This window comes from Malaya genurostris, chromosome 3 (assembly GCF_030247185.1).
Source record: "Malaya genurostris strain Urasoe2022 chromosome 3, Malgen_1.1, whole genome shotgun sequence".
In the NCBI taxonomy this organism is placed as follows: domain Eukaryota; kingdom Metazoa; phylum Arthropoda; class Insecta; order Diptera; family Culicidae; genus Malaya; species Malaya genurostris.
Genome location: NC_080572.1, coordinates 10,432,282 through 10,460,222, shown reverse-complemented (window position 1 = coordinate 10,460,222; position 27,941 = coordinate 10,432,282). Strand labels below are relative to the sequence as shown.

Below are 27,941 nucleotides of genomic sequence, written 5' to 3'. Positions count from 1 at the left end.
CGATCGTTTCGGTATTCGAACAGCGTCCATTGTTCTCCGTATCGCAACGGAAGCGATTAAGCGGCGGACGCGATCTACCCGTATCTAAGTGCTTCCTCATCGGAAACCGTCCAGACCGGCGTCAAACAAAACCGAGCAAAAGTCAACAACTGATTTCTTGCAACTCGGTCCCAAATAAAGCAATAAATTACCCATTTATGACCCATAGAAACATAGTTAGCGGTCTCTACAGTGAGCTTATGATGATGGATATACTATCCATCGGTCAGCAGAGTAAAAAAATATTTAGAAAGTGCACTCTGAGGCAAAGCCGAATGACTGACTAACGGGCCACTCACTCGGTGTTGGGGATGGGAAGTGAAAGGCCACCGGATCCGTCGCACAGGTGCATTCCATGCAATAAGTTCAGGTGGAAAAGTGTCTTTTGTCAATTGCACTCGCGCCTGGAACCACGAGAAAGGTCATCAAGAATAGAAAGTCTCGCAACGGAATTTTGCCACTGGGAGGATTAAGTAAGTTTAATGTATCAGCGATAAGCGAAAATTTATTGGCACTGCTAGTCCAAAGTTACAATTTGGCTTCTGAGGTGATGAAATCGGGCGTGTGATCGGTGTCACATTTTCAGCTCTGAAGTCGTAATGATATTTCACGAGAGATGCCGAGTCGAGTTCAAACTTTCCAAAAACTGACAAAATGTCATGGTAAAGTAACTGGTTTGGGATTTAATTGGATCTTACCAGACAGACGGACACCGATGCCAGTAGAGGTAAGCTTGTTTATCTGCCAGTTGACTGGTGGCTTAAGTAAATGCCAATCATTGACATCTAGAGCGAATTGGTATACGGCTTCGGAACACGAGAGTCATTCAGAATAAATGATAGAGTTACCTTTAGAAGTGCTTTCTGGGACCATGACACCGATTATTACGGTAATAATGAATGCACATAATGATAAGCCATCGATACGAGCAGCGAATGATGAATCAGCAGTGGCATCCATAAACGACAAACAACACACACCTCCAGACGGTGAGCATATCCGGTGCAACCTTTTCAGTCCGGAACCATCAAAACTCGTCGGTTGCGGTTCATTACGGGACTTCCTTCTCTGGAGTAAGATTGCGGAACACTCAAACCGGAAGCACATCAACTATTGTTTACTCGCAGCGATGGCTAACTTTAAAGTCGAGCACCCCTCGAACGGTTCCCGGCTCCGGTAGTCTGCGAAAAAAAGGGAAAGGACAGAGCCGTACACAGTTCGGCCCTTTCAGCAACCTATCGGTGGTTCAACGCGAGCAAAATGTTAACAGTCTAACGATTATGTAAATTATAATTATAATCATGATCGATCTATACACGGGCAAACCGGTCGTTTCCGACACTTCACCGGTACGGTACCCTCGCGACGCTGGAATGTGATGGTTGGTTGGCAGTAAATTAGAGAGTGCCTAACACCTGTCTGTACAAAAAGTCGAAACGAAACCGACAAAATTGTGATTGGACTCGACGACTCTGGTAGCAGATCCGACGCTCTTGGAACGTGGCATTTCTATCGCAGCATTCCCCGAGAGGACAACCAACCTGTTCCGAATATTCCAAAACGAAACACAGCACAAATAATGCAGCATGACTAAGGTTTTTTTACAGTTTCACTCGATCTTTTTCGAGCACTCTCGGCAATTTTTGTTGAGCGGATCTACTGGCGCTTCGAACTCGCCTATCGACAAAAGTTCTTGAAAGTCATTATCACTTTATCATCTTCTACTGTTGATGGACAGAGATCGCAAGAAAAGCAGAAATAAAGCGCAAAGTGATGATGATTATGTTGATTGATTCTTTTCCGATTTTTCTTTTGTTTGAATAGCTTGGCGCCATTAGCATCTAATCACGTGTACTGTACAGAGATCTGAAGGGAATTTTAAAAAAAATGACCAGAGAACGTGCGATTAAACGGAATTCTAGAACACATTCACTAATCACAGAATCACGGGGTGCACACGGGAGCTCAGCTAGTAAGCTATGAAAATCAGACACACTAGTCGTCAAATCTGTTGCTTGGTGCCTGAATATGCGGTCGAGTAAAAACCCTAAGAGTGAGAAAGAATAAAAAATCATAGCAGGCATTGTCTAAAGGGGAGAAATGTATGCAAAAGTTATGAAGTGAACGACCCGAGCATAGCGTTGAACACTTGTTGCTCGTTCTTTTTCTTCTGCTGCTGCTGTTACTGCCGGTGGGTAGTGCCGGGTCAATGGGGTAATGTATGTATGCATGTATGCATGTAAGCTCCCTAGATATACAAGCTTTTAGCATTTGTACTCATGGGCCTTCACTCTCTGTGTTTGTTTTCTTCTCAAGTGCTCTCGTTTTTTAATAGAGTGCAGGGAACAGTTGCTTCTAAGCCACTCTATCATCGCTACCACCCACTTCTTCTACATTAGCACTACCAAGATGATGATGATGATGATGATGATGATGATGTTGTACATTAGCGTCATTATAACCTCCGTTCAGTTTCTTTTCTCGCTTTTGAGTCGGAATCTAAACCTGGCTAATAAGAATGGCGGACGAACCCTGTTTCGACCGTTGATGCATTGCTGATTTTAGTTTTTCTGATTAGAACAAAGTACTAAAATCACAACAACTGTTATTTTTGTTTCAAAAAACAAATATTTATCAAACTGTAACGATCGATAGTAATTAATAGATCAGGAACATAATTTGTAGAAAAAAGTTCAACTCAAGGCATTAAAATTATATTAAATTTTGAAAGGAGAAAATCGAAGCGTTATTTTGGATCTTTTCAAAAAAACAAGCAATAATAGCAATTGAGGATAATTATAAAGTACTAACAATTCAAGTATGTCTCTGCAGTATGACCGACAAAATTGAAGATTTCCAGAACACTCGATCACTGGTCACCGCTCTCCCGCCTCGTCGCATAAGTTTCCTTTTTGAATACAAACATCCAGTGATTGAGAGGTCTGTATCCCGCAATCCTGTTCCTGATTCTCTTTTAAGCCATCCTCCCTTTCGGTTTTCTTGTTACATATTCATAGCTCTTTTTAATTCATCTGTTTTTTTGGCTTGTCTGTATTATTGGTAATGCTTTCGATGTTTGAATGAAGAATGCTCTGTTATATAATGGTATCAGTGACGTAATCGACAAAACGAGTTGTTTCACTACCGCACAATTTCCTCGGGGATGTCAGAACCGATTTCAACAAACTTAGGCTTGTTTGGAAACTACTATTGGCTTACTGAACAGATTGGAAGTTCAAATGGCTGTCACTTACGGTGCCCGGGTTGGCGGTTCAATGCATAGGACGTCGTATGTTCGAGTCTCGACCTGGCAGGATTCTTAGTGTCAGTAGGATCGTAGTACTAGCCATGCAATGATTCTGTACGCTAAGAATCGATGGCGAAGTCTGTTGAAACAGAAAGGCCAAATTCCACAAAAAATGTAATGCGAAGACTTTGCTTTGCTTTTACGGTTCCGGTGATATAATTGCATAAGTAACGTTAAAGTTCAACGCCTCATTACCGCTCAATTTTCTTGTATATGGATTTATCGATATCATTGATTTTAGGTTCGTTCGAGAATAAAATTGGTCAGTGGGTGGATTTCGAAGATCATGGCTCTTATCATCGGTATAACTACATGGCGAAAACCAAGTGAAGAGATTGTGACCCGGTATTATCGGTATCACTACACAGTGAAAATCGAGTGAAGTGGATTTAGGTCCTTATTACGGAAGTAGCTTCAGAGATAAAAGTAATTATTTGGATGAACTTGATGTCATTATGAACATCACACAACCAACATTTTGTTGAAGAAATGAGTTTTGTCAACTTTAGTGATCATTTCATTATGCGTAATACTGGTAATAGGTAAAATCAAGTGAAGTGATATGTGAACCTATTGTTTCTGTCGGCATGCAATTCGTAAGTCTTATTCATCTTACACTCAACGACACTCTCGATCTCTAGGGTCTAGCAGCTTTAGTCCTTGCCTTTATCGTATTAGGAAAAAGTTCCCATTTATATCGGTCCACGTTGGGGTACTTTTCGGTGAAATTCTTTCTGTTAACTATACAGTATTACTGAAGAGCCACTCAGCTGCAGCGGCAGCTAAGTGAATCTTTTGCAAAAAGCTTTAAAATACATTTGTACACTTTGGTAAAAAACACTCATCCCTGAATGGCAGCAACAATTCGTTTACCAGGCAAGAAATTTTTAGAGAATATATCAGCAAGAACAAATTTATATCAGTTGGGACCACCTCCTTGATCCGTTGCCACATACAAAATTTTGCAGGCTTCCCTGGCACAATAAGCTTCCAGTAGACGGATCATCTGGACGTTGCATTGTTAGAACTGTTGGGTTTGCCCTAATGATTCTCAATATTTTCCATACAATCGTGAATCAATCCTGTCGTAAGTTAACACTAAAGACTGTCTCAGAAAGTATGGACGCACTTTGATTTCGCTGTAAATAATTCACAGGTGTTAGATATTCAAATTTTATTCCATATACTGATATCTAATATTATTCCCAACATTTGCTACTTAGCCATTGTAGACTAGCTGGCGCACCTTCTTGCGAACGTTCCTCATTAAATTCCGTACAGACTTCTTGGCGACAAGTTTTGACACTTTTTTCCAATCTTTTTCGAACTGTTGAATGGTTTCGGCTACCGAGACATGTTTCCTAAGATGTGTCTTCGTTAATGCCCAAAATTCCTCAATTGGTCGAAGTTGTGGCCAATTTGGTTGATTCAAGTCTCATGGGACGAACGTGACATTTTTGGTAGTATACCATTCTACCGTTGATTTCAAGTAGTGGCAAGAAGCAAGATCTCCCCAAAAGACAACAGGATCCTTGTGGCTTCAAATCATGCGTAGAAGTCGTTTTTGTAAACATTCCTCGATGTATATTTCGCTGTTCATCGAAGCAGTGGTGATGAAGGGTTTCGAAATCTAACAGCAGCTACAAATTGTTTGCCAGACCACAGCTTTCTTACCAAATTTTTCGACTTCAATCGATGTCTCGGACTGGTTTAACACTTGCCCTTCTCGCACCGTATAATATTGTGGTCCCGGCAAGGATTTGTAATCGAGTTTCACGTAGGTTTCGTCGTCCATGATTATGCAGTTAAAATTTCCAGCAAGAATCGTATTGTACAGCTTTCGAACCCTCGGCCTGATCGATGCTTCTTGTTTCGGACTACGTTTTGGTTGTTTCTGCTTCTTATAGGTTCGAAGATTCAAACGTTCTTTAGCAAGAAGAACATTCGAAGTGCCCACTTTTTTGGCCACATCCCCAACTGAAACCTCCTTCTTTTGCTCGAACGCCTTCAGTATACGTTTATCCAACTGAGGGTTAGCAGGACCTTTTTCTGACTTGTTTTCGGTTTATCCTCAAAGGTGTTATCCTCACCGAACTTCCTGATTGCATTTCGAACGGCTTTTTCACTTACTCCTTCCATTTTTCGTTATCTTTCTCAGTGACAGTCCGCGTTCTGTGCACCATTTGTACACAATTTTTCGACGTTGTTCTGCTGAAAGTGGGACAGTCTTTATAACACTCATTATGATTCTTCCGAACAATAGTCCTTTTTCACGGTATCGTCGCACAACATATGATCACGGTAAGAGAACTGATCATTACGGGTATACAAAATTATTTTCTTCTTTCGGCTTTCATTTTTCTTCAATTATAGAGGTTTTAACATATTAGGTCATTCGCCTCTTCGGACCAGAAAATCTTTCTAACCCTATGTGCGAGGTGGGAAACGAACCCAGGTTAGCTGCGTGAAAAGCATAGATTATGCCATCACGCTATACCCGTCCCCTTCGTTTTCATTTGTCATAATTAGTTTAAACTGAAATTGATCGTAACAAAATTTTTCCCTCTCACATACCCAAACTCTACTGCCTGAACACTACCAGAAAGGATCGCTAGGAGCGTTGTTAAAAAGTAACCAGTGCATCCAGATTTAGTTCTAATTAAATCTATAAACAAAATAAGTATATTCAAACTAAGATAACGGTACTCACTGATGCCTGTCCCTGTCAGATGATGCGCAGAACTGACATGTTTTCAAAAAGAGAAAATGGCTTCGATAAACAAATGTTTGATTGAACCGACAGTACGAAAAAAAAATCTGCGACTCTGCTGCGGTATCAGCAATAAAAATCAATTTATTTGGTTACCCCTCGGTACTGTATTATTATCTGTTAACTTATGAGATCTGCCGAATGTAACAACTTACTTTTGACCTTCAATTTATTGCTCGCGTTCACAAGAAACTGTGTCAGTGCCGCACGAATCCAGCCTCGCGATCGAATGGATATTAAAATTTTGAATATATCCCGAACGTTCCCGGTTTCGGTAGCTCTGAAGTGGATTATAATTACAATACTTTCCCCGGTTCATGAATCAAAACAATTTATCATGACGAGCCAGGAACGTACAAAAGTTGTTACGTTTATTGCCCAAAAGCATCTACTTTCCGCGAAGGCTGCGAACAATCGTTGGTGAATGTGTTTCTGTTTATGTGAACGAAATCTTCGATCGAGATAAAGAGAAAGGGGGAAAATCGTGAAATTTCAATTTATACCTTTCGCGTTCCAATTTGCCCTCGGCCCTCTACCTGAACAGCCCGTGTGCAACCCGCAACCCGCGCAGCCTAAGCCACACAATTTGTGGCCCTTTGTCGATATGATAATTGAACATTTTTCATGCTTCTGCGGTCTTCGACAACATCGCCGCCGGAGCAGCCAACAATTAATCATAAAGTCCGCCGCGTCCAGTGCCGGCAAAAGGGCTACCCATAATTAGTGCTACATATTCGCGCAGTGAACAGTAACAATGAAAAAAAAGCGATAAGACCGAAAGAAGCCTGCAATGCAATGCGGACTAGTTGCAATTTCAATCTAATGTTTAATGAGCATCGAAGCAACGCCAGGTTCGTGCGCTGCGGGCGGAAAGCAAACTATGTCACGAGCCACGCCCTTCCCTTCCTTAGTCAACTTCAGTCCGACAATTCGAGTCGATCTGCTCTATCTCTGGAATCGTTTTCATTGAATGGAAGCTCACTTCGAGTCTGCATGAGTAGGCCTCACGCGGTACTACCTCACCTCTCTCTCTCTCGCTCTCTATCTCGTTTTCTGACGATGCGGTCTGTGGTTATATTCTTACCATTGAGTCAAACTCCTTGAACTTTTTTCCTTCTTCCTTCGCATCTACAGCACAGCTCAAGTGCCGGGGGCTGCGGGTAATCAATCTGCTGTAAGCTGTTTAATTTTCATCCTGCTGAAAACAAACAACAGCCACTAAGCTCATTCTTGGTGTTGACCCATTTCATGACTAAAAAAGATATCGTAACGCGCAAATTAGCCTACCTTCACGGAATCTGTACGTTGGCTGTTCACTACTGTTGAGTCAAGTGTACGCAAACTCCGGAAGATAAATACTAAATAAAGCCTGAGGCTTCTGTCAGTGCATTTCTTCACTGGTGAATGCCGGTAACTTTACCTTCCATTTCACTGCACCGCGCAGCTACCTGTTGGAGTTATTCTGACTAATCATGCTGCCTTTGAGGTTAGGTTAGCTCCGATGTTCCGATGCACTCAAGATTCAATTTACACCGGTTCTACAACTTTAAATTTATGTCATTTTCGTTTTTAAATTGCACTACACCGGTGTAGCGAAAGCTGCACCTAATCCGTACGTTTTTACCAGTTGTACTACACCAGTACTACACTTTTTCTACACCGTGGTATGGTGTAGCACTCATCAAAAGTTTGGTGTAGCTCTGTGCAAAGGAATCGTTTATTGTAGTCAATGGTTACTGTTTATGTTTTCGTCATTTTTGTTCGTTTATTCATGCCTCAGTGTAGCACTGCACCGGTGTAGTGCAAATTAAAAGCGAAAACGCCATTCGCGACCTAGAAGGAGCAGTGCTGCTATCTATGAAAGTTTAATCTGTGTGTGAAGTGAATGTAAACAAAGCAGGGTACTTTTTCACTAAAGTAAAATCAGTTAATTCTCGGTTTTCGCATTTGATATTTTGTTCGTTGAAATATGAAAAAGCTTAAATGATTCCTATTTAGTTATTAGAACATATTGTGCGGTGTATCGTAGCTGATATTTCGTCAGTAAATAGCGGAAAAAAATTCTCTTAGGGCACTAGTAATTTGCATAGGTAAGACAATATTTGAAAATTTGTGATAAAACAACTATTGTTAGTTATTCTAATGCGGCAAACCAGTGCATTACAATACAGAAGGAGCTAATTGATAATTATTTAAGAAAAATTTTCTCAGAATATTGTAGATCATGCATCTGAAAAGTTGCTCGAATGGGCTTGCAAAAACATTCCCTGACAGTGTTTGTTATGCTGATGAGAACAACAACAAATGCAAATTGTTGAGCCAAATTGTATGTTATGTTCCAGATTGCTAAAATAAGGTATCGGGTATAAATAAAACGAAAATAAATTTCGTTTCCCCAAGTAAGTTTCAAATATTATTCTAGTTCAAATTCAGACAACTGTAGTTCTTTTTCTTTTCCCAGATATGAACCATGCAACTAAACGAGTAATTCTGAGGACTTCTTCTGCACCTGTTGTCTTCATCGATTGTCGTTCAATGCGTCCCGCCAATTTGTTTACTTATATATTTATTTAATTTATTCATTTGACAATCAAATATACATAATAAATAAATGCCAAATGTCCTTAAAATGTTATAGGTTCGGAATATCCAAACACCGTTCGTGTAAACTCGTTGGATGTTAATCGTTCTATAAAGTCGATTTTCTGTAAAAAATCAAACGTTAATAATTACGCATGTTATCTCAATTACGGATGTTAAAAAAGAACCTGTTTTAATCCACCTAGTGGTGTAATGATGCCTTTCTCATGTACATATAATATTGTGGTATTCTATTCAAAAATTTTCTCTTCGATTTTTGAAAGAAACTAAGTGATTGTTTATGCATAACATACAGAATAAAACAGTGCTTTGATTGCGTAAGCCATCCTTAATAGAACGAAATGGGTTCACTATTATATGCACTTCCGGCACCGGAACCCAAGAACCGGTATAATCGAAGTCGGTTCGTACGGCCACCAACTAACATGACACACAAACTCTTCTAATACGCACCCTATAACTCCGGATTCGGAAGTCGGATCCGGATGAAATTCTTGATTTGTGTAGTTTTAAGATCAGTTTAGAAAAATTTTCACGTGTTTTGCTTCGCCGGTTTAAGTGACGGTGTACAATATTGAACACACTTTACCTTATAATTCCGGAACCGGAAATCGGATCCAGATGAAATTCAGGAATTCCGTATGGGACCACGAGACCTTTCATTTGAATCTAAGTTTGTGGAAATCGTTTAAACCATCGCTGAGTAAAGTGAGTGAGATCCATTTTTGTATATATGACAACTATTTCCGGTACTTCCGGAACCGGATACCGGGAACCAGGATAACCGGAATCGGTTTGTTTAGTTGCCTACTGATAATGGCTATTGATTTGTGTAGTTTTGAGACCAGTTTAGAAAAATTTTCACGTTTTTTGCTTCGCCGGTTTAAGTGACGGTGTACAATATTGAACACACTTTACCCTATAATTCCGGAACCGGAAGTCGGATCCAGATGAAATTCAGGAATTCCGTATGGGACCTTTCATTTGAATCCTAGTTTGTCAAAATCGGTTCAGCCATCTCCGAGAAAACCTAGTAAGATTATTTGACACATACACGCACACACACACATACATACACACACACATACATACACACACACACACACACACACACACACACACACACACACACACACACACACACACACACACACACACACACACACACACACACACACACACACACACACACACACACACACACACACACACACACACACACACACACACACACACACACACACAAACATTGCTCAGCTCGATGAACTGAGTCGAATGGTATATGACACTTGGCCCTCCGGGCCAATTTTCACTAGTCGGTTTTTCAAGTGATTGCATAACCTTTCTATATGAGAAAGGCAAAACAAACCCATATATATGATTCAACACAGCCATTTCATGTTTGCATCAACACTTTTTGCTTTTGCTTGTTTACTTCCACTTCACACACATAAGCTGTCAAACTCAACTTCGTAGTCGCATATTAGAGTCAACACACTGCCAAGAAAAAAAATTCACCGGTTGCTGCGATCGCGACAAACGAATTTTGCCATCAAAGTGCAGAGACGAAAAAAGGATGACCATTTTGATGGTTGTTTTGAAAAGCAATGCTGGATTAATTGAACTTTGGCCATCTGAGTTAGGTTCAGTCACAAACAAAATGAGTATGTATAATAACTGCGAACGTATTTAGCTAATATTGCGCTTAGTTGAGCTCTTATAAGAGTTTGTATCGTGAAAAACTTATTCTTAGGTAACATATCTATTTTTTCCATAAAAAAAAACTTTCCAACAATAATATGACACGTTACATAATTGAACAAATGGTTACCCTCCTCTAAATCCAGTTTTAAACAATTGATGAAACAAACCACCTGAATATACGACACACCGGTATGAAGCATGCCAAGATTTCACCGGTCCGACGCACTGGCGACTAACACATCTCCCAACTGGCACTCGATATTAATCCAAAAAATACTCAGCAGACATCAAATCCATCGTTTACGGCTTGAGCAACAAAAAAATATGTGTCGCGATGTCCAAAGGCCCGGCCCGTTCCCACCGAACGATTAAATTTTGATTTTTTACATAAAAAAAAAGACAGGCTTCATCAAGTGTCATTAATCATACAAATTCCCGAAACCGCAACCGCTGAAGCTCGAGTGAGCTAAACACAAAATGCTCGTGCGACCACGAACGGGAAGGTATATGTAATTGCATTACAAAGGTTGCGTATATGAAATTGAAAAAAAAAAAAACAAAAGTTGAAAATCAAGGATGGAGGTCCCGCCTGCACGCAATCTGTTCGTTTGGAATATATGTCAAGTGGTTCGATAGGATGATTAAGAAAATTTCGAGCTCACGTGACGAGCAGCACATCGCAACAAAATGTGAAGGTATCATTTTCGCGAACAGTGTTCTCAGAATGAGCTTTTTTGTACGCAGATTCCGTTGATCGTAGCAGTCCGGTTTTAGGCACTTTAACCAACGCAACGCAGACGAACGTGACATGGTAGTGAAGTAGATAATCACCGACGCTTTACGGTAAATGTCCACCATCAACCTTCACTGACGTCAGCTCGCACCATCATTTCGGATGATGGCCAATCTTTTCTGTGAAGATTTTACTTCTTTGCATTCATACTCACATCCAGAAGAGCGTCTCGCTCACGGGAACGGCTTCTCAAAATCACACAGAAAATCTTGTCTTGAAAGAACCTGGCGGCGATAGCGGCGTAGTCCCACTTCTGAACAAATCGCGAATGGCCATTGACCTGCTGGACGCGCAGCAGTGGTGCGAACAGAACGACGCGCTTTAGCGATAAAATTCAAAGTAACAGAGAGAAGAAGAAAAATCACGTTGAAATGCGTGACATCAATTCAATTAGCATACCGTTGCGATAGAAAAACCAACCACTGATAGACCCCCGGTAGGCTGAGGATACAGTTAGCCAGGCGATTATTATGAGAGCATCAATAACGCACAGACACAGCTGGTGATTCGGTGACTCTTATCGCTGGTCAGCTAGACAACCGGGGTCGATCGGCACCGAGTCTTATCAAATGTTGCGATGAAGAAGACGATGCAAGTCGACCTTGATGTAGCAAGTCAATGCACCGGATTCGCGTATGAAAACTGCAACCAAGTTCCAGCGCTGATTTCGTGCGGTCGGCCGGGTTCCAGCTGCACGGGCTCGTATCAAAACAAACATCGCGCATAGAAACATATTTTTTGCACAGAACGGCAAACAAAATCAACGACAGGCTGCAGGGCCGTGCAGGTCGGTGAAATGCGATAGTATTCATGTTTATTGACCTTAAAAGTCGACGGCAGAATTGTCGGTGCGGTTGGCACAGGAGCAGCGTCGATGAAGAAACTAAGGTATTATTCAAAATTATTGTTGATTTGGTAAAACTGTAGTGGGCAGTGTAAGCAACAAAGTAGGCCATTTTCAATTGAAAGAAGCCTTTGATTTCAAAATTGATCAAAGTTTACCCATTCAAGCAAAATGACAGTATGACAAACCGTTTTTTTTGTACGGATAAAGAGACCAATTTGACTCAAGACTGATCGGTAAAAAGTACACGCAAAAAACTCTCTTACTGCTGTCATGAGAAATCATGAAACCTAACTTCCTCTCATGAAGCGATTAGCCTCTCATGAAGCGATAATAATTACTCGTGATGTTATGATCAGAATGATCCTGTCCTATGAAAATTAATCATGGTGGGAATATGCGTTACTTGCGGAATGTATTTTAATAGTAGCTCGTAACTTCCCGGATATCACTTTGAACCTACTGATACTGATAGGTTGTGTAACAGATGAATGGAAAGGCGAAACCCAGATATTTAAATACAAGCACTACTCAAGTTTTGGCTAATAGGTATATTAATTTAATAATTAGAAATTGCGTTTTCTTTTATTAACCGACTGACAAATAATAAGTATCATGAAAGTTCATGAGTCCGAACGACTACACTTTTAATTTGACAAACATCAAAGTAATGTTTAATACGAACTCATCTGAATATATTCTTGAGTGCTTAATTTTGTTGCTGTTAGAATAATATTTCAAAAGCTAGCGAGAACCGAAGTATTAATTCGGTTATACATTTGGAGCATCATCTAAGGAAAATAATAAAAATTTCCTTGTTTATTCACTTTGTTCAATTTTGATATGACCCAGATTGTATAGATTTATTGTATTTGTTTTATACTAAGGGTATATATTATATATGTATAAGAAATGCAATCTATCAAACGATTCTTTGGAAAGAATTAAAAAATCATACCTTGGTTATTATCAACAATATTTATAAGATTACGACATGAAACTTTGACTTTAAATTAAGATGACTAACTAATTCGTTATTCGAAGGCATTTGAAACAATAATAAATGTTGGAATTTCCAAAAATAAACGAATCACACGTAAACAAATGCATTCATCATGAAATTATATTTCAGTAATAATTGCAATCTTTTCATATTCAAAGACGTAAGGCCTGATGCTGCAAATAAGCGGAAATGCACCTGAAGCTATATCTATCCGTGTTACGCTAAAATTGCATCGAAATCATATGTAGAATCAGAGTTATACTCGTATAGTTTTTTTGCATGATTTTTTTTTAAATAGTCTTACCTGTTATTATAGAAAAAGGTGTTATTATAGAAAAAGGTGTTATTATAGAAAAAGGTACCGAAGAAACTAATTCTAATTCTCTCTAAAAAAAATGAACACTAAAGAAAGCAAATTTTTCTAAAATCAATTCATTTTAAATCTGTTTTTGAATTCAATAAATTGAGTCTGCACAATAAACTTTGTCGGTAATTCTTGCATCTTCTGATGATTTTTGAACAGCCGAGCTACCAAATATTTTGATTCTACTGACATATCAGTATAAATAGATATTTGGTGATAGCAGTACCACAAGGTATCGCTATAATGAATATTATTTTTACTCGAAAACTCGATAACCTAATTCAAGTGTGTACACATACAATAACAGTAGTCCCGGCTCATTGCTCTATTCCAGGCAATGAAAGAGCCGATATTTTAGCCAAACATGCTGCGATTGAGGGTGAAATTTATGAGATACCGATTGCTTCCAACGAATTCTATAGCGCGACTCGCCAAAGAACACTTGCCAGCTGGTAAGCTTCTTGGGATAAAGATGAATGATTATTCCTAAAATATCGACAAAGGCATGGTTCAGGGGACTGGATGTGAGTAGGGATTTCATTCGGGTGATGTCCAGACTCATGTCCAATTATTACACGTTAGATGCACATCTCCTTCGAATTGGACTTTTTCAGACTAATCGTTGTGCTTGTGGCAAAGGTTATCGCGATATTGATCATGTCGTTTGGACATGCGTGGAGTATCGTGATGTCAGATCTCAACTAATAAATTCATTGCATGTCGCTTGATAAAAACAGTCCCGGGTTGGCGGTTCAGTGCATAGGACGCTGGTCTTACAAGCCAGTTGTCGTATGTTCGAGCCCCGACCTGGAAGGATTCATTAGTGTCAGTACTAGCCATGCAATAATTCTGTACACTAAGAATCGGCTGCGAAGTCTGTTGAAACAGAAAGGCCAAATTCCACAAAAGGAATGTAATGCCAAGACTTTGCATTTTTTTGATAAAAACAGTGTTTAGATTAACTAATGAAAACCAACATACTAACATGATATGCGAAATGTATTAGGTTTAAAGTACTATGTATTATGAATGCCACGGCGAAGAAAAACTTATGTATATTGCCTATGAAATAAACGTCTTTATGGAAAAAAAATACAACTACCTGTGACCTGCTACTGGCCATTCTGTTTCAACAGACTTCGCAGACGATTCATAGCGTACAGAATCATTGCATGATAAGTACTACGATCTGCTTTTTATGAATAACTTTTTTCATCAGACACTCAGTTGGAAAGTTCCTAAAAGTTATTTCAGCTGTAACTTCTTTACTGCTTAATTCACACTAATCAAATTACCTTCAAATGTGGATTTCAAACTCAAGTTTAGAAAAAAATATAAAAAAATTGAAGATATGTTTTTTAATTTGATTATTTCAGTTAATCATTAATCTTTAAAAAAAAAGTTATCGACTTTTGTTTCAGTGTTTATGTTTCTTTTAGCTCAATCTATCTTTTAAACTTCTTCTTTGGCATCATTTTGGTACAAATAACAGAAAGATTCAAATTAAAGGTCTCGTAGTCCCATACAGAGTTCCCGAATATTATTTGGATCCGACTTCCACTTCCGAAATTACAGGGCGATATGCACCAAAAATGGGAAAATAATGTCACTCACTTTTCTCGGATATGACTAAACCGATTTTCACAAACTTAGATTAGTGTAGCACTGGTGTAGTGCAATTGGCAAAAATGAACGGTTTCAGCGCAACCTTAGCTACACCGGTGTAGTGCAAAAACGAAAACGCCATTAGTTGTTGGCCGTACGAACCGACTTCGATTATACCGGTTCTCGGGTTCCGGTGCCGCGGAAGTGCATATAATAGTGAACCCATTTTGTTTTCTTAAGGATGATCTACGCAAGTAAAGCACAGTTTCATTCTATATGTTATACTAGTGAATGCACAAACAATCCCTTGGTTTCTTTCAAAAATCGAAGAGAAATTTTATGAATAGAATACCACAATATTATATATGAGAAAGGCAGCATTACACCACTAGGTGGATTAAAACAGGTTTTTTATTTGTGGTTCCGTTTGTTCCGAAGCATTTTTTCGATTCTCTAAAATTTGTGTTCGGTCCTGTCAAATACCCGAACTTCTATCTCGCTAAATGGATTACCTAACATAGTTGCGAATGCTTATTTGTACTGTTTTCTGTTGTTTCGTTTCAAATAGTCTTGAAGCTTGAATCCAGTATTCAAGTTTTCGCACAAATCCCGTAGACATTATTAATCATCTTTGGGTTCACACACTTTATGCAATATAAATGAAATAAAAACAATCAACTTTTGTATTTTTGTTAATTTCGAAAACCAAAAATAAAAAATCGAAATACCAGAACTATTCAAGCAGAACAGCCAACTGCTGCACAGATAACAGGTTCGTATGCAGATGACATTAACCTCCGGATGAAGTCTTGCAACTTTGTGCGGTAATGCTTGCTTAGGTAAATATTACGCTGCAAACTTGCACCCTAGCATTGATAAGAAACGAACGAGATTTGTATATTCGAGTGGCCGGTGCAATGACGATTGTGCAACGCTCAGAATGCAAACGGTAGCCTATCGCTTATCAGCAGTTGTTTACTTTGTATGAAGTAATAGTAAGAGTGCCTAGTAAAAGATTGACCCTGACCCTCGTAGTCGCATCACTTGACAGAAAGTTGGTCAGTCATTCATCGACATTTCGTTGTCAGGCGACACATGCTTGAATATATCTATTTTAAAAGAAAGTAGAGCGGAGTTCATGCTCTCAGTAGGCCATGCTTGTTATTTTTTGCATTGTTTCTATCGCATCTTGTGCAATAAGGAAGAAGCGTTCCGTCCGCGATGACATTCAACGTTGCCAGCAAATAAGCAAAGCACCGAGGAATGTGCAGCCGCGCAATTTCCAGCACACCTCAGGTTTTAAAGCGTGAGCTACTTTCAGCAAAACACGCAGCAAAAAAAAAACAAACACGAACAAATGCTTACTCTCGCAAAAGCACACCGCAAAACTGCGTTCCTCCAAAACAATCAACGAAGAACCTTGCCACCAGCAAGCATTATTTCGCGTTTGGCGATTGGCAGCAGTGCTGGCTCAAAACAGAAGGGAACGATGGCCGGATTTCGCATTCCGGAGCGTTCGTTCATCGCCCATCTACCAGAACGAACGGTAAACTTTAAAGGCTGAAAGCACCTTCTATTAGAAAGCCCACCGATGAGAACGGGGAAACGTGGGACCGAAGTAGCTGAAGGCTGCAGGCATTAAATGGGATGAAAGCGATAACGCGTTGAAGGTAAGAATTCAAACCGCGAAGCTGTGAAGCGGAGAAAGCTTTTTGAAGCCACAGGCCGAACAACTTGGTGGTGGTTCCGGAGAGCGATTTCGAGGGCGGACGAAAATCGATCATTGAATGATTGTCAGGTGGGCTAAACATATTGAATTTTTTTTTAACAAAAAACGGATTTCTTCAATTGAAATTGGACTTCCAGCGACGAATCGGGAACTTTTTGGAACTACGTGATGGAAGCCAACTCTTAAAGCTGAAAGCCTGTAAGCTCGTATTAGAATTTTAACGATGTAGCAATTATTGTGCAATTGAGCATACTGCTGCAATAACCGCACCTTCGTAGAAGTAAGGGACTCAGGATCAGAAAAGACAGAAAAGCAGGAAATTTTCTAGCTCGGGCATACACAGACATTATAATGCTGGTGTTGAGATTTGCAGGAGAATGAAGGAGAGGCGACTAATTAATTTCCGACAACTTGCCCTCATCGCGCGGGTTGAGACGGCGCAGATTTCAGGTGAAACGGGGGCGAAAATATCAGCGCCCAATCTATGAATGAACTGGTGAATGGATTAAAGCCGGAATGGAGTTTACCATGCGGGAGATTATGCCTACCGGGCGGGGAGTGTTTATTGCATGCCTTCACGCGATGTCTGCAACAGGTGTGCCGGTCCATTTGCAATACCCTGCACACTTCCTACTCGCTCTCTCTCTCTCTCTCTCTCTCTCGGTTGCTTTTCATCCATAGGTTCTCTAGAATGGAGGAATCGGGACTATATTGACTCGCGGTTTCTGCTTTATGAGAAACTTCATTTGAAGAATTTTTTGTTCTTAATAAAACAGTAAATGAATAAAAATTAAAAACTATCGTCCAATACGAGCGCTGCAACGTTGAATAATACACATTATAAGACTGGTTTTTCATTTAAACTAACATTTAATGATTAAAACTAATAATTACTATACTGGAATGGATCATTTCTCCGAAAGAGTTGCCATTTCAATTCAAATAAAATCATTTCTTCGAGGGCTAATTCACCGAAAGCCGTTTAGCCGAAAGTCGTTTCACCAAAAGACGTTTTGCCGAATGTTGATTCTCCAAAAGCATTGTACCAACGGAACACGGCTCTTCGTTGAAAATAAAGGCGACTCCAGATAGATGAGTTATGATGACACTACGGTATGACACTTGTGTTGATATCTGCTATAAAAACAGATAATCGTTGGGCAAAAATGGCTTTCTTTGAAACGGCTTTACGCAAAATGACCCTCAAAGTTAAAGCCTTGGCATTACATTCCTTTTGTGGAATTTAGCCCTTCTCGCACCGTATAATATTGTGGTCCCGACAAGGATTTGTAATCGAGTTTCACACAGGTTTCGTTGTCCATGATTATGCAGTTCAAATTTTCAGCAAGAATCGTATTGTACAATTTTCGAACCCTCGGCCTGATCGATGCTTCTTGTTTCGGACTACGTTTTGGTTGTTCCTGCTTCTTATAGGTTCGAAGATTCAAACGTTTTTTAGCACGAAGAACATTTGACTTCGAAGTGCCCACATCCCGAACTGAAACCTTCTTCTTTTTCTCGAACGCCTTCAGTATACGTTTATCCAACTGAGGGTTAGCAGGACATTTCTTTCGACCCGTTTTCGGTTTATATTCAAAGGTGTTATCCTCACCGAGCTTCCTAATTGCATTGCGGCTTTTTCACTTGCAAAGCAAAATCTTGGCATTACATTCCTTTAATGGAATTTGGCCTTTCTATTTCAACAGACTTCGCAGCCGATTCTTAGCGTACAGAATCATTGCATGGCTAGTACTATGGATCCTACTGACACTAAGAATTCTTCCAGGTCGGGGCTCGAACATACGACAGCTGGCTTGTAAGACCAGCTTTTTCACTTACTCCTTCCATTTTTGCTATCTTTCTCAGTGACAGTCCGCGTTCTGTGCACCATTTGTACACAATTTTTCGACATTGTTCTGCTGAAAGTCCACGCATTTCGAAACAAACTAATAAAAACGAATAAACAACTGCACAAGTGGTTAGAGAAGAGTGTAGACAACAGGACGCAGCCATAAAAATTGACAGATTCTGAACCCTTGCGAAATGGCAGCGCTTTTGGTTGCGTCCATACTTTCTGGGACAGTCTTTACTAATAATAATAAGCATACTATTTAGCATACACCGTTGATCAATACTATAAATGTTCTCCTGAAGCACTACAGAGTCGAGCAAGTCAAGGAAGTCGTGGACAAAAAGATCAGAAATCGATGTAGTCGATAATATAGTATAATTGATAAATAAAACAAATCTCGTTGAACATTAGATTAGGGAGCAAACTGTCATTTGCTCTTAAGTTTTTTGCCTTTCTCTAATAGAAAGGTTATGCAAACACTGTGAAAACCGACCTTTGAACTAAAGGCCGGGGGGGCCGATGTCATAAACCATTCAACTCAGTTCGTCGAGTACACTAAATGTATGTGTGTGTGTGTGTGTGTGTGTGTGTGTGTGTGTGTATGTGCGTATGTGTGTAACTTTTTTGCTCTAACTTTTCTCGGAGATGGCTGAACTGATTTTCACAAACTTAGATTCAAATGAAAGGTCTTGTGGTCCCATACTAAATTCCTGAATTTCATTTGGAACTGACTTCCGGTTCCGGATTTATGGGGTAAAATGTGCAAAAATTGTGAAAATAAGTGCACCGACTTTTTTTTGGAGAAGACTAAACCGATTTTCACAAACTTTGATTCAAATGAAAGCTCTTTAGGTCCCATATTAAATTCCTGAATTTCATTTGGATCTGACTTCCGGAAATATATGGTGAAGTGTGTTAAAAATTTTATACCATCACTGAAAAGGGTAAAAAAACATAAAAAGTTTTCTGATTCGACCTCAAATCTTCTCCAATGGATAGTTTTTATCAGTAGACGGCCAAACAAACCGATCTCGTTTATTCTTTCAAGAATCGAAGAAAATTATTTTGAAGAATACCACAGTGTAATATATGATAGTATGATTGATATGAGAAAGGCATCATTACACCACTAGATGGATTAAAACAGGTTTTTTTTGTTTGCTTCTCTGCCAATTATTACGAAATATTCCTGTATTTTTCGATAATTGCAGATTAAAATATGATTTTTTCATTAATCTGCAAATAATTAGAGAGCAGGTTAGCTAAGAATGCCGTAATAATCAAAAGAGAAAGTAATCAAAGAAAATCTGTCATTTGCACTAAAGACCTAATCTAATTAATGTGTCGCAGTTCACGCAAATTTACGTGCAAGAACATGAAACTTTGTGGATGATTGAAAAATTTAATGACATGAAACTCATTGAAATTTAAGAAAAAAAATACTGAAGGCGACGCAGCGATTTTTTTTTTTTTTTTGTAATAAAATTTTTTTTCTGGCCTTTTTGCGTAAAAGCTTTACGTGGCCGATTGGCTTACATTTTTGTTATTTAAAATTTTTTTTTGCTATTGGATCTCGTTGTCACCCTTTTTCTAGGGAGAAATGAGTTTCCATTTCCATCCAACGAGGATCGGGGGTCACTTCGTCCGCGGCTTATTTCATCATCCATTGCTTCATCGTCGGTGTTGCGTGTGATTTCCGTTTTCTTTTCGTTGTCCTTGTTGATCGTAGTCTTGGGCTCGTTGAGAGTTGCTGTAGATGCGCCTTGTTGTGCATTGGTTGCAGTTGCTGGTTGGTTGGAGGGTCCTTTGGTGTAGTTGCCTCATTGTCCAGTTTATCACATGGCTTACCGTAGTGAACAGCTTTTTGGCAAAATTGACATGTGGCCATCTGATTGTCATAGGTAACAAGTGATTTGCACGGAATTCTTGTATCTTGACCGAAAATCACATAAGAAGGTATATGGCTCTTCAAGTGTATGCGTAACAAACGTACGCCATTTAGAATACCGGGGAAAAAGTTCTCCCTCTTATTTTTTTCGATAGAGAGAATCTCTCCGTATTGGGACATAGTTTTGCGAATATATGAATCAGTGACGCTTGAGGGAAGATCATGCACACGCACTTCTATAGCACTATTTTCCATATATACTGAAATGTTGTACTTAATGTTTTCGTGCTCCACATAGTGCACATTGTTATTGTCTTTTGCGAATTGAATTGCATTCAACTCATTATGAAACTGGATGTAAACAACATTATTCGTTTTATTGCATTGAAGTAAATGCACACGTTTAATGTCAAAATGCATTTGCTCCTTAAGCAAACCTTCAAGTTCTCGTATCGAAGGTCGAATTTTGCACTGCCTGAAGTCAACAACAATTGTATTCTTTCGTGTCGGCGGTAGCTTTTGTTCGTTTGATTCACTCATTTCGAGGTCGTTCTATTGTTCACTACACAATACTGTACTTGGATTCTTCCGTCCCGAACGTAAACGGTTTTGTTATATCGACTGACTTGGATGAGATGTGAAAGCGAACTGACGCAGCGATTTGAACCGAGAATCATTGAATCACAAAGTACGTCCGTCACTTGACAAATTATGTCTTTATGAATCGCATTGTTTGTGAGCTGTAAAATACAAATTCGTTTGTGACTTTCCTGATGAACACTAGTTGACGTATCTATTTATTTATCCATTTGGTCTCCGATAAAGTACATAGCACAAACACTTACATAACCATTACTTAAAATAATCCTTAATGCAAAAAACATAAAAATTCTTCGAGACAGTGCTAAACACCAGTGTGTCGGTCTTATGAAGTTCATGACCAATCGGACCAGCTTTGACTGTTCCGGCCCCCAGTTTCCGGTTCCAGAAGTACCGGAAATAGTGGTTCAATATACTCAAACGGAGCTCACTATGATTTCAGAAATAACTGAGCCAATTTCCACACGATTCAAATAGAAGGTATACATGAAACTCGTGAATTTCATACGAATTCGACTTCCGTTCGTTTTAAGCCGTATCAAGCACAAGAATAAGTAAAACACAACCTGTCATGTTTCATTCGACATCTGGATCGGAAAGTTTTTTGCCATAGGAGACCTTTAACACAATTTCAAACGCAATATATGAATATTCTCCATAAGGCATTACATACTAATTAAATTGAATGTTTTTGTTTTTTTTATATCTACTCTTTATGTTAGAACGCTTTTTGCCTTTCTCTATAGAAAGGTATTAGAATTGCTGGAAAAACCGACTATCGAACGAAGCCTCGGAGACCCATAGTGTTATAGCTCGACGAGATCAGAAAATGCCTGTGTGTGTACGTGCACCTTTTACCGATTTTTTTAACGCGCGATTTTCTCAGAAATGACTTATCCGATTTCAACTAGCTTAGACTCGTTTGAAAGCTAGTAACGGGTGATTTTTTAAGAGCTTGAGAACTTTTTTAAACAATAAAACGCATAAAATTTGCAAAATCTCATCGGTTCTTTATTTTAAACGTTAGATTGGTACATGACATTTACTTTTTGAAGATAATTTCATTTAAATGTTGACCGCGGCTGCGTCTTAGGTGGTCCATTCGGAAAGTCCGCTTTTTTATCGACAAATTTTGTTCAGCGATGAGGCTCATTTCTGGTTGAATGGCTACGTAAATAAGCAAAATTGCCGCATTTGGAGTGAAGAGCAACCAGAAGCCGTTCAAGAACTGCCCGTGCATCCCGAAAAATGCACTGTTTGGTGTGGTTTGTACGCTGGTGGAATCATTGGACCGTATTTTTTCAAAGATGCTGTTGGACGCAACGTTACAGTGAATGGCGATCGCTATCGTTCGATGCTAACAAACTTTTTGTTGCCAAAAATGGAAGAACTGAACTTGGTTGACATGTGGTTTCAACAAGATGGCGCTACATGCCACACAGCTCGCGATTCTATGGCCATTTTGAGGGAAAACTTCGGAGAACAATTCATCTCAAGAAATGGACCGGTAAGTTGGCCACCAAGATCATGCGATTTGACGCCTTTAGACTATTTTTTGTGGGGCTACGTCAAGTCTAAAGTCTACAGAAATAAGCCAGTAACTATTCCAGCTTTGGAAGACAACATTTCCGAAGAAATTCGGGCTATTCCGGCCGAAATGCTCGAAAAAGTTGCCCAAAATTGGACTTTCCGAATGGACCACCTAAGACGCAGCCGCGGTCAACATTTAAATGAAATTATCTTCAAAAAGTAAATGTCATGTACCAATCTAACGTTTAAAATAAAGAACCGATGAGATTTTGCAAATTTTATGCGTTTTATTGTTTAAAAAAGTTCTCAAGCTCTTAAAAAATCACCCTGTATTTAGCCATTGATCAAGTTCGAAGATGGAATGACTGCAACTTCTGGTTCCGGAAATATGATGGTACAAATGACGTAAAAGACCAAACGCGTTGTTTTTCTTACCGCGCAAGTTTCTCGGAGATGGCTGAGCCGATTTTAACAAACCTAGGCCCGTTAGAAAATTGTTGTTAGGCCATTGATCAGCGACTTCTGGTTCCGAAGATATGATGGTATAAGTGACGTAACCGTCAAAACACGCTGTTTTCCACCGCTCAAATTTATATAAAGGGGCCAATATTTTGGGATCACCTTTAATTTCGTAAAGCGGTAGTGCTCAAAAGTTTAAGCACCTCAAAAACAGTCCCCATGCAAAATTTGAGCTAAATCGGGTATGGGTAAGGAATAAATTTTATATAAATCGGATATGGGGAAGAGATTTCCGAAATCGAAAAAAAAAATGTGATGAAACGTCGAGATTTAGTGTCATCTAAAGACATTATCAAAGCACTAGGTGGTTTAAGAAGAGTTTTTGAAGATTGGTTAAAAAATTTCCCATTTTCCCGTTATTCACGATTCGATCAAAAGTTGTATGCTTCATCATACATCATAATCAAAGCAACCACGGCTCGGGAAAATTACTAACTACAATTTCTCAGCTAATGCCTGAGTAACAAAGTGCAGACAACATCCAAGCAACCATGTCTTACCTTACAATAACTCATCAGTCACTACTTTCTTCGCAACAGGCAAAGTACAAATTCATACACTGTCATACAAATTAATACCTAAGGCAGTGGAGGAAGTAAACAATTGCCTGTGCGCCAAAGTCTGCATTTGCAATCATTGCTTCACACACAACAAAAATAAAATACATTTAATTCGATGCATGGCTTGAGTGCATGTGCCACACTGGGTCACACACACATTCGCAAAGAAATCTGCAACCGACCGATGACGATAGGTAGACAAATGATCGCCCGATTGACCCGTGGGGTTAATTGCACACAACCCGGGACGATGGTGACGGTCGGTAGCGTGTTGCACCAGATTTAGCTGCGTATCGTCGTTTGGCACACCCCCGCTCAGCTGAGCGTGTCTTATTAGTTGAACTAACTGAAAGCGGGTGGTTAGCAGAAAATTAAATAAAAGGAGAAAATAAGATTGATTTGTTCATCTTGTTTACATGCAATGGAACTCGGATTGCACTCATGGAGGTTGACTCTTATACAATGCTACACGGAGTGCAACTGATTTGATCGGCAAGTTCAGGGACACCAACATGCCTACTACGTTCAGCGCCTACTTCAGTTTACAGTGTTGTTCGAGGGACCCCTCAAATAACATGTCACGGCTTTTAGACGCATGCGATAGTTACGACGATTTACAATGTCTATAGAGAGTTTGTCTGATTGGACAACCACCAGGAGCTTTATTTGCACTACTGAACCGACAACTTGTTTGTATGAGCAGAGCGTTATTTAGCCCATTTTGAAGTGAGCTCGGGCATGTCGGCATGGTAGCAGCATATATTTTCGATCGTGCTATTTCACCGCTTCTGTTACCTACCGCCGGTGATCACAACGCAGCATATGTAAAATATTATTTACTTTATGAACAATTAGCCTTACCTGCTTTTCAGGACTCAATAACAGTACGTTGTTATGGCATTTGCATAATCCAGCCATAGTGAGGTTAGCTTCCAAAAAACTCACGTGCGTCACGATCTTAGGCAAACACGAACGATCACATCTAATCCAGCAGGTTTACCTGGATTTCACTAGTTAAAGGCCAAACTACCGGAACAAACTGATTTGTGTAGCAGCACCGTTTAATTGTTGAAACTTTTGTTAATTACCTCGTTTAACATTGTCGGCTCCTCACCGAAACTAGTCGACTACGAAGAAAGGTACTCGGGAGCGTTTGCCCTTGTCGGGCATTTAAACGAACGATTAACGGATCTGCTTTGTATCCTATTCTTTGAGGTGTTCGAACAGCAAAAATTCACTTCAAGCATCGCAGGTTAAAACTCTATTTCGCTTGCTTACCGATAAATTCCCACATATAGTCAACGTCTCCCATCGTAGTAATGCAATTTTATCAACGGCCAACTAACAGCCAACCTTTTCAAAAACCAACAAAACATCTCCTCGTTTTCATGGATAGTCTAATGAAACCTAGGCTATCTGAAAACAACAACAAGATTCCAATCCACAGCTCGGACATAAACAAAGCATTGAACTCTACCGAGCTTCAAGCTCCGGGCGTGGATCGCATCAATTTCGAAAGGAATGCCGAAATAAAAAAAGATACCCGAATCGATCGATTTTTATCCCGATTACCCAATTCTTCCGGTTTCAGGTGCGCGCCCTAACTCAATAAAACCTCAGAGCAAACAAACGGAGTTATCAAGAAGTGAGTGCACAAGAGAACAAGAGAAAGAAAGTAGGAAAAGAAGCATTCGCCTTGGGCTCACCAGCGGTTCAGATTCGATCAAATGGACAAGTGTTTCGACCACAACCGAACCGAAACAAAATACCACCGAAGAGTTACTCGAACTCCAGACTCCCTCGAGCCGACCTGGTAGGGAGTTTAAAATAACGTTGCTATTGCAAGAGTCAAACCGATCAAGAAACGACGAGATACAAACAGGTGAATGAACCTCGCCCAAAATTCAACCTGTAGGCCCGCAGCAACGGCAACGGCAGCAAGCTTGTTGTGAGTGGCCGAAAAGAGGTAGAGAAATCACTGCGATCGCAAACCGGTGCCTGCTGCTCACGTTACGTCTTCAGTGTGATCACAATCTCTCTCGCCGTCTGCGGTACAGTGTTGCCGGATTCGGACACCCTGAACTGAATTGGTTCCGATGGTACGCAAGTTGTACAACATTCCAATCTGCTTGATTTCAGAGAGCGATCATCATTAGGACAAATCGCACAAAATGGTTTGCGCGATATCGTTTCCATAATGAGGAATCAAATTTCGCCAGCCAATTAGTTGGAAGTAAAGATCTATTTATTAAATCTATCACCATAATTTCTGCGAAATTGGATCAATTTTCCATTTCTGGTTTTCAGAAACGAATTATTTGAATTAATAAATCATTCCGATCAGTATCTGGTATCGTTTTTCATTAGTTATATCTCTTTTGAGTAGAAGAACTAGCCTCAAAGCTCTGTGCGAGACGTATGTTTTGCTGGCAAAAAATTGACATATAAGAATTGGGACTAGTCAATTGTTGTCAATAGGATCGCAACACAAGCCATGCTTAGGATCTGCACGATAAAAATCTGCAGCGCAGTTTATTGGAATAGAATAGTCAAATTCTACAAAAAAATTGTAAAATCAAAACTTTGCACTTTTGTTTTGTTTGCTCCAAATAATACATAATTAAAATGAATTGAAACTAGAAACTAGAAACTAGAAACTAGAAGCTAGGAACTAGAAACTAGAAGCTAGAAACTAGAAATTAGAAACTAGAAACTAGAAACTAGAAACTAGAAACTAGAAACTATAAACTATAAACTAGAAACTAGAAACTAGAAACTAGAAACTAGAAACTAGAAACTAGAAACTAGAAACTAGAAACTAGAAACTAGAAACTAGAAACTAGAAACTAGAAACTAGAAACTAGAAACTAGAAACTAGAAACTAGAAACTAGAAACTAGAAACTAAAAACTAGAAACTAGAAACTAGAAACTAGAAACTAGAAACTAGAAACTAGAAACTAGAAACTAGAAACTAGAAACTAGAAACTAGAAACTAGAAACTAGAAACTAGAAACTAGAAACTAGAAACTAGAAACTAGAAACTAGAAACTAGAAACTAGAAACTAGAAACTAGAAACTAGAAACTAGAAACTAGAAACTAGAAACTAGAAACTAGAAACTAGAAACTAGAAACTAGAAACTAGAAACTAGAAACTAGAAACTAGAAACTAGAAACTAGAAACTAGAAACTAGAAACTAGAAACTAGAAACTAGAAACTAGAAACTAGAAACTAGAAACTAGAAACTAGAAACTAGAAACTAGAAACTAGAAACTAGAAACTAGAAACTAGAAACTAGAAACTAGAAACTAGAAACTAGAAACTAGAAACTAGAAACTAGACACTAGAAACTAGAAACTAGAAACTAGAAACTAGAAACTAGAAACTAGAAACTAGAAACTAGAAACTAGAAACTAGAAACTAGAAACTAGAAACTAGAAACTAGAAACTAGAAACTAGAAACTAGAAACTAGAAACTAGAAACTAGAAACTAGAATTCTAACAGAAAAACTGAAAAACTGAAAATCTAAAAATCTGAAAAACTGAAAAACTGAAAAACTGAAAAACTGAAAAACTGAAAAACTGAAAAACTGAAAAACTGAAAAACTGAAAAACTGAAAAACTGAAAAACTGAAAAACTGAAAAACTGAAAAACTGAAAAACTGAAAAAGTGAAAAACTGAAAAACTGAAAAACTGAAAAACTGAAAAACTGAAAAACTGAAAAACTGAAAAACTGAAAAACTGAAAAACTGAAAAACTGAAAAACTGAAAAACTGAAAAACTGAAAAACAGAAAAACTGAAAAACTGAAAAACTAAAAAACTAAAAAACTGAAAAACTAAAAAACTAAAAAACTAAAAAACAAAAAACTCTAGAAAACTAAAAAACTAAACAACTAAAAAACTGAAAAACTAAAAAACCAAAAAACTAAAAAACTAAAAGACTAAAAAACTAAAAAACTGAACATCTAAAAAACTGAAAAACTAAGAAATTGATAAACTGATCAACTGACAACAGACACCGCTCAAACACATGATCGATAAAAAGTATCACATCATGAATTTCAATTTGTATTTGAAATAAATTGCGCCAAAGTTCTTCCGAAAAAGCTACGCTGAACATTGTATCGCTGCCCCGCTTAGCTTGCTTTGTTTTGACAACGTGCGACCGAAACGGCGTCCACGCTCTATCGAGTATCGATTTGAGGCCGTTCAACTCGCCTACTTTGTCATT

The 27,941-nt window shown here is 39.0% G+C and overlaps 1 protein-coding gene across 2 annotated transcripts in view; it reads right to left on the bottom strand.

Moving 5' to 3' along the window:
* The window catches only part of LOC131434512 (cyclic AMP response element-binding protein A), a 179,464-nt gene that overhangs the window by 82,126 nt on the left and 69,397 nt on the right, over nucleotides 1-27,941 (bottom strand). The window contains exon 1 of one of the 2 annotated variants that reach the window (XM_058601265.1): nucleotides 24,570-24,658. The exons of the other annotated variant lie outside the window; for it this stretch is intronic. Coding sequence (XP_058457248.1) covers nucleotides 24,570-24,626 — 57 coding nt within the window. The 5' untranslated portion in view covers nucleotides 24,627-24,658. Of the gene's footprint in view, nucleotides 1-24,569; nucleotides 24,659-27,941 lie in introns of those variants that run through there. 2 annotated transcript variants of the gene reach the window in all.